Here is a 13,321-nt window from a genome sequence, read left to right as displayed (position 1 = left end):
AACAATACTGAAAAGTACCTTTAGAACATAAAAAAACCAAATGTAATATGATGGTAAATGCAGACTGTCTGTCAAAGAAAAATCTACCAAGTTTCTTCAGTGCATCAATAAGACAATGCAAAAATGAAAAGCCAGATGTCTTTGGACAAGTCCTACATAATTTCTGTCAATGTAAACTAACAAGGATGAGGAAACCATTCTCACAGAACAAGCTATAAAATTGTGTGATTGATTAGAAGCTCATTAAGACACGAGATATAAACAAATAAGAATTTTTTTCCAAAGCACTCAAGTGTTCTCCATCTGGAGCCATACTGCTTAAATAACTGTTTAACAATAATGTGGCAAAGCTTATGAATACCGCAAAGTTACTTTAGTGTGAACAACTGGAGAAGGAAACAAGAAAGCAGGCAGAGTTCAGTGCTCACAAATATCAAGCCACATGCATAGAAAGAACCCGTGTAACCTATCCAGCTGCCTGGCTGGATACTAATCTAACAGCATAGGAGTGAACCAGGCATCACTATGGGCTATGTTCTGGGAACAGTAATAATCAGTCATAAAAAGCTAAGGTTGGAAGGAACCAATTCTGATCTAGTTTGACCTTCTCTGTGACCTGAAGTCAAAGCACCTCAGCCAATCATTTCTACATCCAGTCCCCTAACTTCTAGGCCTAGTATTGTTAGGGTGTATAAGAGAATGCACAGGAAATACCACCTATAATGCCATTATAAAAATCAACCAAATGCTCTCACCTAAAATATGGCTGTCACTTCTGCTCACTGTACCACAAAGAAGATACAGAAAAAAAAGGTTTCAAAGAAAACTGTGAAAATGCTGTACAAAACTGCCAACCTCCCCCTAGGTGATAAACCCAGGTTCACAAAAACATCCAATAATAGGCCCAAGAGAGGTTCTTAGCTTGCAGTCTACACAGATTGTGCTGCAACCCTACTTTGGGCCAAAGTTGGAAGCATAAGCACTATTGAGCCAGGTCAGCAGAGGATGCTGTCATCAAAAGCTTTACTTATACTGAAAGACTCCACAACACCAAGAACCTCACAAGCCTGGCTGATTTTTTTTGTTTGTTTTTATAAGGTAAGTGCACGTTGCACACTGAGAAAAGGTGGAAGGTGTAAGCTTAACCTGAGCTATACAAAAATGATGAAGAAGCATTTGGCATCACTGACTCCGTAGAGCTTTGAATCTCTTCATTGTATGACTTAACAGACCTTCAAGAGTTCACACGTTTTTCGCTCTCAGAGTTCATATTTAAAAAATCTCCAAGCTCATTCTGGATTCAGTTAGGTATTACTTAGCAAAGATACTGGGCCAGTAACTTAGTAATATTTCTATTTCTTTAAAACCATGCTAAACATGCAATACTTCAAATTCAAGCAAACTGCTTTAGTATCAGTACAATTCAAATCCTTTTGCCATTTTGTTTAAAACTTCTTAATCTTTTTCTAAATAAACTGCATCAGCACAATGTCACTGGTGTTATCTTAAACTATCAAGGCAGGAAGTTCAAAACTAATAAACCTCTTGATACCCTGAACAACTGAATATTGACTGAACCGTACTACAGCAACCAAAAACAATATAAAATTAGAAGATAAAATATTACTGTTACTGTTTAAATGATAAGTTCTGATTTCTTTGCACTTTGAGAAAACAGTCTCGACTTCTTTTGTTCAAGTAAACAAAAGTGTAATATTTTCACCTTTTTTTTTGATTTACAAACACAAAGATGGGAATTCCTCTCAGTGAAATTAAGTGACTTCAGGTTTATTTGATTTTTAAATACTAATACTTTAACACTTTTTACTGGATTTACTTGTTTACTTGTTCTAAACACCTAGAAATAAGAGAACAGAAGCAATACACCAGCATCCATGGGTTTGAGAGGAAAAACACAGCATGACGTCAGACACAAGTATGCTCAGACTGCTGGTTTAAAAGTTTACTACAAGACCTTGCTTCTGCCATGTGATCCACGAAAATACAGTAGCCCGGCCACCTAATTTAATAACAGAAGACTCGGGGCCTACTTCTAAAGTCATTTCCAGGGTCCCAACAGTGAAAACTATTTCCTGCAGGAAGTCGCGGAACAACTCGCAGGATTTTATCGTAACGCGACGGGACCAAAACAACGGCCCGCGCAGCAGCGTGAAGGGGCGGCGGGTGGCGGCTGCCAGCCCGCCGGGGCCCGAGCGGCTCGGGAGGTTTCGCCCCGCGGGGCGCGGGACGAGGGGCCGCGGGGGCCGGGCCGGGGAGCCGCCGCCGCGCACTCACCATTCAGCCGGGTCTGCCTGTTCGCTCGCACCCGCAGGAAGGTCTGCAGAGGGGAGACAAGAGCGGAGAAGTGTCAGGGCCGCCGGCCCCCGGGAGGCCTCCCCCGCCGGACGGCAACAGCCCCCCCGGTGAACAAGGCCCGACCCGGTCTGCCCCCCCGCCCCGCTCATCACCGGCCCCGGGCCTGCCCCCGCACCCACCTCTTCCCGGCCCCCGCCGCCGGGCCCCCTCCTGCCGCTCTGCATAGCCGCGGGCGCCGCGGGCGGCTCGCGGGGCGGCGGCCCCGGGGCGGCCCCCCCCGCGCGGCCGGGGATGCGGGCGGATACGGCGCGGCCCGGCAGGCGCCGCCGATCAGCCCCCAGCGGCCGCCGCCATGTTGGCCCCGGTCATGTGACCCGCCGCCGAGCGGGTGAAAGTTCACCAGGAAACCGGCGGGGAGCAGCGCGAGAGGAGGAAGTTCCCATGGCAACCGACAGGCGGCAGCAGGGCCCAGGGAGCCTCGGCCAATCAGGGCCCGGGGGCAACTAGGACCCAAGGGCACCTGGCCAATCAGCGCCCAGAGGGCAGCTAGACCCCCCCCCCCAGGGCACCTGACTAATCAGGGCCTAGGGGCAACTAGACCCCAAGGGCACCTGGCCAATCAGCGCCCAGGGGGCAGCTGGAACCCAAGGCATCTAGCCTATCAGGGCCCTGGAGCAACTGCACCCCAAGGTTCCCCAGGCAATGAGAGGCCCAAAGGCACCTGGCCAATCAGGGCCCAGAGGTGCTTGCATCACCAAGGTTCCTTGCCCAATCTGGGCCCCGGGGGCCAAGTGCACCTCAAGATTTCCTGCCCAATGAGGGATCAGGGGTGTCTGGGCCCAATGGCCCCTGGCCAATCAGAGCCCAGGGGCACCCAGGCCCTGTCCAATGAGGAGGTGCCAGGTGTGCCTCACCTGGGGCCAAGGCCTGCGGATGAGCAGCCTCTGCGCGGCCCCAGCTTAATGTTACACCCGTGAGCAGCCTGATGGAGACAACTTGTGTGCTTGAGGTTAAATCAAGCGACAATCCTTGTGGGACTGGACTTGAAATGACATCGCAAATACAGAAGCTGTATGGCTATGAAAATGCCCTTAAAATCCTTAAAACACACCTTCCTCAATATGTGTTTTTCTGCACCATTTGCACATACGCATATTCCCATGTTGTGCCCTTGCCATGACCAGTGCAGTCAGGGGGCGGGCAGCAAAGTCTTGTCACGTTTTGAAAATGCAGCCCCTAACGGGAGCTTTTTGTGTGCCCTGTGTGCGCGGGCAGGCAGCCGACCAGGCCGGGAGCAGGGGGGCCGCGCACGGGCACGACGGACCCCTCCGGATGGGACCAACCCAAATCCGCGGGGTCTGAGCTCTTTTCAGCCTTCTGCCTGCGGCAGCAATGGCCGAGGCGGCTGGCGCTGCTGGGACGCCTTGCCGTCCCACGCGTCCCACAAGCTGCTCATAGATTTCAAGCCGCTTCAGTTAGCAAAAGGCAACAGCTGCAAAATGCATATTATGGAGGGGATTATTTGGGGGTAGAGGGAGGTCATTCCTCCTTTAATAACGTCTCCACGGCTGCATTCATTCTGATACAATCAGCCTGCATGCGCTTTACTGCTGTCTTGTTAGGAGTTTTAGCCGTATTACTGGAGGCACATGGGTTGCTGCGGAATACCCCTCAGTGACGAACCCCGCGGGCTGCAAAGGGTTTTCGGTCCGTCCCCCAAAGGCGCACACCGAGGGCAGCGCTGAGCAGGGAGGGCCACGAGTGCTGCCAGGGCACCAGGCAAGCCGAGCATGATTTTGCCATAATTTTGTCGATGGTGTAATTTTGCCCAGCTGCCCCCGGCGGAAATACAGATAACACTGATGCTGCCAAAATGCAGCACTGGAAAAAAAGGGACGTGGATTAAAAATCCGTTTTTAAAAGCCTCATTGCCTCTGCGTGACTGCAGCCTGCTTGAGTCATGAAGAACCGTCACCTTCCCATTTGCTCTTCAGCTCTTTTTCTTTCCGCATTTCAACAAAACTGGTCAATCAAAACTGACTAATGAATTTCTTTCCAATGTCCATCAGCAGATGTGGCGGGGTCTCAGGAACTAGCAAAGGGGTAGGATAGAGCTAGGACTGGAAATTGGGTTTGACCAGTTGCTAGACAAACAAAACCCAATTTGTTACCCACTCTCCTTTGCATAGTCTCCAGACTTTCTTTGTTTGAATCAAACCTACATTTTGGGTCTCCAGTTTGGCATCTGACAATCTGCCTTCTATATAGAGGAAATGAAAAAAAAAAGATTTGTTTTGCCATATCAGAAGATTTTGGGAAGTTAGCAAGTTCAGGTGCTGGCTTGTAAGCCTTGCAGAGTGCTGACTTACATAGTACATCCCAGCTCTCTCTGCAAGTTGAAATGCAGATGTATTTTCATACACATGCTTTCTTACAAAATGAAAGCTGTTGAATGTTGTTTTTACCCTTTTAACTAATTAAACTGTGTTCCAGGATGCATGCTTGCCCCTGTGGCTCAAATAGAGGGAGCTGAGGCTTTCCTGGACAAGGTTTTTAGGCTTTCATTTATACTTCCTCCACATGTTACTCAGCCACAAATATTCTGCAGGCTCAGCTGACCCACTCAAGGTGGTCTCCCTCCTAGCAGAGGAGCCTGAAATGTTATCTTTGCAGTACGGTGAATGGCTTATAATTTGCTGTTGCTTTTTCCACTGGTGGATACAACAAGAAAGGACACTAAAAGGGCTTTATTTTTACCTGGAGTGCAGGAAAAGCCCTGGGTGACAGGACGCACTGTATATAGGAGGAGCACCCCCACTTGGCCCATACCACCATGTCCTGCACTACACGAGCTTCCATCACCTTGGTCGAAGCAGTGTCCACACACCAAACTCCAGCAACCAGGCTGGGCACAGAGGAGGCAGGGGAGAACCAGCTCCCCACGTCTTGGAGCTGCCCCACTGCCAGCGCTGCAGCTTCCTCTCTCAGCCCAGGGAGCAATGCGAACACAGTCCAAGTGATGGGCAATCCAGCATTTCTGTAGCTTCCTATTCACAAATCTCCTTCTTCACACTTCTGTATATTCACAGGGTAAGTAAGCATGAGGACTAAGAAAACCAAGCCATAGGAACTGTGAAAACCTACACACCAATAACTCATATTCTAGCATTTTACTAATACAGTGTATATTTGTTATTAGATCACAAATAACATAAGGAACATTCATAGTTCCAGCACACCTCTGCATATGGAAAGCTAAATTTTGCAGCCCTTAAAATCTCAGTGAGAGTCTTCTGCTCTGCTTCCCAAGCATTTCGCTTGCTAAGCCAGGAGGACTAAATTCTCATTCATACTGTGGCTTTATGAAGGCTACACTGAGGCTTTACACAGCCCTGGCACCCACCCTAAGGTCCCTTTACACTGCCAGAGCAGCATAAAGCAGCATAAGGGTAAATGAAAATCAGGCCCCAGAGGTCTTTTCTCCCTGCAGTGCAGACTTACAACTCCCATTACACATTTGCATTAAGGGCTGCAACCCTCCATAAAATACACCCACAAACTTAAAACACATTAGAGTCTAGCTAGACTCAGCACACAGAGGGGGCTTCTGCTGCGAATATTTGTCCTCAAGTATGACATAATAAAAATTTATAGGAACAGAGGACTGCAAGGGACCACCAATTTCACAGAGACTGAAGTCAGGAGACATGAGAAGGGAGGGGTGTTCTCAAATGAATGGGGCCACTGCAAAAATCTCTTCCACATCCTTTTGGGAAGAATATTATTTATTTATCAGCCTTCATAAAGAGGCAGAAAAGAGTTCAGAATTACCTGAATCACACATTCCTGTGTCTTCTGCAGGGTTTGCTTCTTTTACTTTGCACTAGGTTTCATCATTGATACAAGGGTAAAGTGAGTGTGATGTGCCACCAAATTGTAACCCAAGGCTCTTACCTTCACTATACACTGGGCTATGTGGCAGACAGAGGAGGATATTTGGTAGGATAACCAACAAAGAGGACAGAATAATGGGCAACAAATGTACAAATCTGCTACTAATAGGAACCATCTTCAAGAACACATGCTTTAATTGGGGCTGCTTGGCTAGCAGCTGGTCATCTGCCTCTGCCTCTGCAGATGCAAACACAGCCCTGGCACATGTGACAGTGGCCAGTGTGGGAAGGCCTGACCTGTCTACCTGGCCTTGGGCATAGGATATCATGGCAAAGCTTTGGATGACTTAGGGTGATGGACTTATGTCAAGCCATGGCCCACCCAGCCCATCCACATGGCAGGTGAAGGCATGCTTGGATCCATGCTAAAGACTTCAGCTATTTTATCTGATGCCTTTTGGAGTTTACTTGAAGCCAGTCGCTGAGCACAGGCTTGCAGCCAAACAGTTTGGATGTGTGATGAGTTGGAGTCAAGTGAGCCACTCTTCCCCCAAAATGCAGACAGACTTACAAGCAGAACTGTACTCCTACTGCTGCTTTTCTCTCCCTCCTCTGCTCCATCTCCCTGAACTTTACTTATTGTATTGAACCAAGTCAAGACCTGCTGCTTCTCTGGGCAGAGTGCATTTTCTGGCAAGGGCAGAGAACATGCTGGCATGACTAGAGGTGCTCCAAAACTATGTCTGTTTTTGGGTGGGAGTCACAAGTCAGTTTGCTGGGCAGTGGCAGACCAATGAAATGGAGAATTTTGTCCTGCTACAGGCTGACATCATTCACTATTTTACAGAAAAGTCACTTCTCTGAAAGTTTCACAGTGGCACGGGCTAGGTAGTGACAAACATAGCCATCACAACTAGAGGTGTGGTGAATATAATGTAACAGAAACCACCACAAAGATTTAAAGTAGTTTTGCAGAGCTGTTGTGTAAAATCAGAGCTGGGAGGACTCTGCAGACAAAAGCACACCTTCACAGCCATGTGGGGGACAAAGTGTTGATGTGCCACTGTAGGCAGATGAACCGGGGCACCAGAGCGGAGCAGAGAGCCAGTGCGCTCACTCATGGAGAGCTGCAGATGCTGGGCTAGCTGGTTCCCCGTCTAAGGCTAAGCCCAACGGCTGTATCTGCTTGCTTACCTGATATCTGTCCGAGTGATGGATGTCATCGGAAGAGTGGGGCGATGCTGTCGGAGAATCTCCTTCCCGCTTGATTGAGGCTGACAACAAAATTGACTGCAAGAGAAAGGAGAAATTCATGCTGTGAGCATCGCTGAGCTCTCCACCCCTCAAGAGCGTGTCTGCTGGGCTTGGGGCAGTGCTGGCACTGACCGCCCCAGTGTGGGTGGCCTTTGCGCTTCATGCAGGGCCATACCCTCTGCCCCCCGGTGGACTGGGCTACAGGGGTCGTGGCACGGGCTGGCTGCGTCTTCCTGCCCTGGGTGCCCCTATGGCCCATTTTGTACTCAGCTGCAGTGGCTGCCGACAGCACCGGTCCCTGCTGTCAGCTGCCGCTACGCTGCTGGAGGCGGCATGGGAGGAAGGGTGGTGGGAGCACCCTGTAATCTGTGCATGTGCAGGGAAAGTGCGCATGCATCCCTGGACCATAAAGCTTGCATGGCGTGTATGGTCCAGGGAGGCAACGGCAGGGTCACGGCAGTGAACACGGCTTTAACCGTGCCCCTCCTGCCCCGGGAGAGTGCCTTGAATGCAAGGCTTCCCCGCGAGCACCAGGTAATTTATCTCAGGTGTGTAGTGTCAGAGCACTGCATGGACACACGCTGCACTGTAGATGCCACACGGAGTCCGTGAGATCCCCTGACATAAAGACCATGCCAGAAATACACACAAATGATACGGTAACATGAACGCACGCTAATGTGGAGCAATGTTAAACTGCGCTCGTCCACCGGTGTAAGTCCCACTAAATCTCTTGATAGCTTTGTAAACCGCACTAAAGCTCTCAACGCCTCTGCAGCACAACTGCCCCTTCATTCTGTAATGATGCTATTTATTTTAATAAGTAGCACTGAAAAAAAGCACTGAAAAAGCCTTTTAGAAGGTTAAAAAGATCAGTGACATTTGAGAAACAAGAAATCACTGATAAACTTCAAGTCAATAGTAGGTAAGTCTAAATTCTACACACAATGAACTCCAGTGGGAAAATTACTGCAGGAGTTTGACAATATTTAAAAAAATGTACACTGGGTTGTAAGTGAACTTTATTATTAGGAGAGTTTGAGAGAAAAATTTAAAATTCTAATTTAAAATATAGATTAGCTAAACTGGATTAAATATAGTAAGACAATATACTGTAAAAAATATACACTGTAAATGCAGCTCTCCAGATGTTTGTTTCTAAGAATCAGCTGGCAAGATTCAACAATAAATGACTGCTCGGAGATGTGTATGTTTGCAAAGGGAAGTGTAGATATCATCTGAATTGGACAGGTCAAGTGTGGTGACAACATTATTAAAAAGCATAATACCTTGGAGAAAGGCAAGTATTCCAGAAACATTTGCCTCTGGGCTGAAATGAAACGTGAAAAAATGTGCATTTTTTGGAAAGATATGAGCAAGTGGAAAGATGACTCAGCATACAAATACGTTCAGCCAGCAGGATGCGATCCCCAGGCTCCGACAGCGCTCCTGGCAAGCGGAGCAAGCCGGCACGGGCGGCACGGGGACAGAGGGAGGGCACACGCAGGAGGGAGGCAGGCGGGGAAGATTTGGGAGGCCGGCTTTGATCCCAGCTCTGCCACGGGCACGAGCTGCCCGCTCTCGCGGGGCGAGAGTCACGTCGCCGAGCCACAGCCCCCCGCGCCGGGGCGCCTGCTGCGAAACGCGGCTCGAGGCTCTCGCCGCAGCCGGTGCGGGGAGACGGGAGGTCCCGAAAGGGGCCGCAGAGGAATGGCCCTGCGGGCGCCCTCCCGCCTCCCCAGCCAGAAGGGGACCCGACAGTTAGACACCCAAACCTCACACTGCTGCTGCTGGGTGAGCAAATGTGCCTGCTTTCTGCCTGCAAAACGGGGCGAATAATCCCTCCTGCCGACGCTGGGGCTGGGATGTGCCCTCGGCACCTCCCCACGGCGACGTCCAGAGCTGCTGCAGCGCAAGCAACGCCAGCGGCTCCCGTCTTGGTGCTGGGATCGCCTGTCCCCCCGGCACCCCTGGGTCCGTCGGGAGCCCGTGGGGCTGGCGGTGCCCCAGGGGACTGGGCTCTGCGTCCAGAGACCCCCCGAGAGGCCGCAGAAAGGGGGCAGGTGCTGCCCTGCTCCAGCCTCGCGTGGTGGCCGAACCTAACCGGTCCCACCGCGGCGACCGGTTTCGGTGAGTGGCTCATTTGTTTCTGGAAAAGCCCTATAACAGCCAGGCGAAGCTGCCAGGAGAATTTCTGCAGAGCACACACCCTGAGCTCTTGCTGTCGTTTAGTTTCTTTTCATTTCCTAAAAGGAGAATGAGGACAATTTTTGAAGAAGCAGGATTGCAAATGTCCCGTGCAACAAAGGGACAGGGGCTCAAAGCCTGCGGGTGCGATTCAGAACAACAGCCCTGACCGCGGCGGTGTCAGCGTCCTCTCCCTCCTAGAATAAGCAGAGCATCCCGGAGCTGGGAGGGTTAAATGCATTTTGTCCTCCAATGTATTCTGGAGAAGGGGAAAAAATACCCATCTCCCCATTCTTTGGCGACAGACAGACAAACCCTCCCTGCCTCCAGCTCCCCCCTCAGCTTCTGGTAGCTCTAATCCAATATTATTATGTGAAAAATGGTTGGGCTAGCTATGGAGACAGTAAATTAAACGTTATGTATTAGTTTTTAGCGTGTGGTCCCGGGAAGAACGCCGGCCCCATTTATTCCACAAACCTCCTGAGCACCATGGCGATGACCTCTGGAAAAACGCAGGGCTAAACTAATCCCAAAGATGTCAATCTCGAGGCCTCTTCTACATACACTTGCAGTTTAGATTAATAAACTGTCTATTTTTAAATTGTGTGCAAGCACTTCAATTCTAAATACCTTGCCGGCATGTTAAACACAGCGTTAGAGATGCCAAGTCACACTTCCCCTTCACTGTTAGGAAACTTGACTTCATTTGTTTTTCTCATTTCCGCAAGATGTGGCACACTTTGCCTTTCAGCCCATGCAGGCAGGACCGCTGTGGCGGCAGGCGGGGAAGCAGGCTCCAGGGCTAAGGCATTAGGAAAGGCACTTGATACCAGGGTGGCTTTCATTTCTGCATTAGGCCAGCCTCTCCGCCAGCCTAATTTTGGCCTCTTTTTTTTCCCAAACCGTCGTGTCGGGGCTGCCTCCCCAGGCCTAAGGGGCCGGGACGCACTCAGTGCGGTGCTCTGCAAGCCTTGACGTGGAAACGTCCCTTTTCTCCTTGAGCTACCAGCAAGCTCATCCCTGCTAGGCGGCCAGTTAAGCCCAGCGAAAGCACCCTCCTCCCCTCCCCAGGACCCCCTTCCATGGCAAGCCACAGCTCCCAGCGTGAAAGACGGAGCAAGGGCCTTGTGCGAGCGGCCGTGCAGCCTCATATTTCTCCCTCCCCTTTAAATCATCTCTCCATTGGGTAAAGGCACTCTCCGCGGAGGTTATAAACCCTGAGAGGATCAGCCTGAGCATTACACCTGGGGCAAGCTAAATAAAAAAAGGTCACCGGCGCTTTTTAAACATGGACAAAAAAGCAGTAAAATGTGTTTGGAAAAAAAAATCTGGCATTAAATCATGACTTTTTGCCTGGCTTGCCTCATTAAAAGTGGCCTTTTGGAAGGTAAAATTATCATTGTAAGTGATAAGATCTTTAAGAAAATAATTCACGGCTTCTTCACCCTTTAATATGATAGCCGCCACCGGCTAATTTTTTTCTTAATGGCAAGGAGGCCATCAATCTTGTCCGAGCCATGTACTCACTCCTTCCTGCTGCCCCCCCTGCCGAGCCGGGCAGCCACGGCCCCGGCTCGGCTCACCGGGATGAGCATCCGTGTCCTCCCGTTCCCACTGTTGGTGCCTCCCTCCCTGGCCGGCGTGGGAAGCTCGCGGCTGGCACCCAGGCGTGCCGGGCTGAGGCTGGGCATGCACATGGACGCAGCAGGACCCCTTAGTTGTGTTCCAGCTTTCTGAGGGGTCTGAACTTCCTCTGGCGTCCCCTGCTAACCCGCACGGGCTGTGCAATTCTGCAGAGCTGGGTTGCAAAGCCTGGGAATGTTTCAGCAGCTTCATTTCAATCCTAAACAATATATAGGTTACATATATAAATATATGGGCAGGTTCTGCATGGATGAAACGTGAATAATGCAACCGGTGTGGCAGCTGTTAGGCTCCAAGTGCAACACTCTCCAGCCTGCCTGTGGATGAGCTCCTCCGTGTGCGTCTGGAGCAGCCCGTGGCAGCTCAGAGTCGATGCTGGCTGCAGGCAGAGCTGGAGGCAGCCTGAGAGCCCCCAGTGAAGGGGAGTCCTGGCCGGGCAGCGGCTCCGGCAGTGCCTGGCAGGAGGAGGAAGGCAATGGCTGGGGCTGGGAGACCTCCTCGGGCACAGCACCACTGGTGGGTTGTGCCCTGGGCAAGCTCGCGGGTGGACACAGGCACAGTGCGGAGCAGCTGTAATTCAGCAGAGGATTTGGTTTCTTCAGAGATGTGTTTCCGCAGCCTAGTTCCACCAAAGGGGAGCTCGTGCGTGTTCAGCGTAAGTGCCTGGAGGCACCAACCCCAGCTTGGCACCCCATGCACGTCGCCCCGTGCTTGCTTGCTGGCAGCGTCCCGTGCACGCACAAGGACACACGTGCCATCGCGTCCTGACCCGCACAAACCGCACGAGGGAAGGTGACGCATGCCAGCGTGCAGCCGCTGGGCCGAGGAAATGGATGGAAACTGCCCGCACGTGCTGCCCCCAGCCCTAACCACCTGGGCTCCCGGGCAGACGGGGCAGGTGTCAGTGCGGGAGAGCCGGCCAATGCCTCCGACATTCTGCTTCCTTTCAAGGCCAGTCATTTGAGAGTATTAAAGCACTGGACTCCTGCTTTCTGATAGCCCTGGAAAAACACAGGGAGTCTATTTTTCTTAAACAATCCATCACAGCTGCTGTCAGCAGAACAAATACCCTAACCCCGCTTTTTATGTATCTATATGGCCTTTTTTTTCATATATATTTTGGTACAAAGTGTTCCCTGCTTGATGCATTCAGCTTTAACTCTGCTGTCTAAATAGGTACTTATCACTTAACATGGAGGTGATGGCTTGACATGTTTTCTGTCTCCTGCCCTCCCCTCCACGGTAGGGAAGCCGTCAAAGTGTTGCTAATAGCTGTTATCACTTGGGAACTGTAACCCGAAAGCAATGAGTGATACCAGGCCTTGCTGTGATTTTTCCCCCTTACTCTGCTAGCCATTTTTTTATGTTATTGCTTGAGGATCCCTGACACAAAGATGCTAGTGTTAGAGCTGACTTTCCCAGAAGCTTTCAGAAGGTCCAAATTTGCTCCTAGGAAAGTTAGAGGCAAAATCACCCAGTGGCTTTTAGCTGGCGGAGATGGAGGTGGAGTGGAGCTGGGCATGCAAAGCTTAAATGTAAGAAGGGTGTTAACAGTGAATGGAAATAATGGTATCAGCAGCCTGCTGGCCTTCACTGAAGGCTTCCAGTGGTCTGCAGCTGTACTAAGCTTACAGAAATGTGAGCTACTGATCTATTTTTGTTCATGCTATGCTCACACCTGGGACTGCAATTGAGCTCTGGGTCCTTTTGGAGAAGGCACCAGCTACGCGATGGGGAAAGGCGCCCTTCTGGCAGAAAGGCTCATCAAAGCCAGAGAATGGAGAGGGAAAGAGATCTGGCCAAGGTCTCCCAGCCCATCTGTGGTGGAGCCAGGGCAGAAATGCAGACCCCCTCCGGGACCCTGCGCACCGGAGCACCTCAGTCTCCGCTCTTCCTGCCGAGCATGGCGTTCTCCCCCAGCCTAATGGGAGGGCACAGCTGTTTGGCCCAAGGGGAGCGAGGGGCTCTGTTTGTTCATCGGGTAGTTTGTTTTATGGAAGAAAACCTGGCAGAGATTTTTTTTGGAG

The 13,321-nt window shown here is 50.7% G+C and overlaps 1 protein-coding gene across 3 annotated transcripts in view; it reads right to left on the bottom strand.

Moving 5' to 3' along the window:
* RNF220 (ring finger protein 220) overlaps positions 1-13,321 on the bottom strand; it is a 238,153-nt gene that overhangs the window by 55,701 nt on the left and 169,131 nt on the right. For all 3 annotated transcript variants that reach the window (XM_067301107.1, XM_067301108.1, XM_067301109.1), the window contains 2 exons: positions 7,404-7,499; positions 2,296-2,338 (listed from right to left, as the gene is read on the bottom strand). In XM_067301107.1, the coding sequence (XP_067157208.1) occupies positions 2,296-2,338; positions 7,404-7,499 (139 nt within the window). The remainder of the gene's footprint in view (positions 1-2,295; positions 2,339-7,403; positions 7,500-13,321) is intronic.

The sequence above is a fragment of the Apteryx mantelli genome, chromosome 8 (assembly GCF_036417845.1).
Source record: "Apteryx mantelli isolate bAptMan1 chromosome 8, bAptMan1.hap1, whole genome shotgun sequence".
NCBI lineage: Eukaryota > Metazoa > Chordata > Aves > Apterygiformes > Apterygidae > Apteryx > Apteryx mantelli.
The sequence above is the reverse complement of the archived record's forward strand: the minus strand, read 5'-3'. Positions and strand labels throughout refer to the sequence as shown.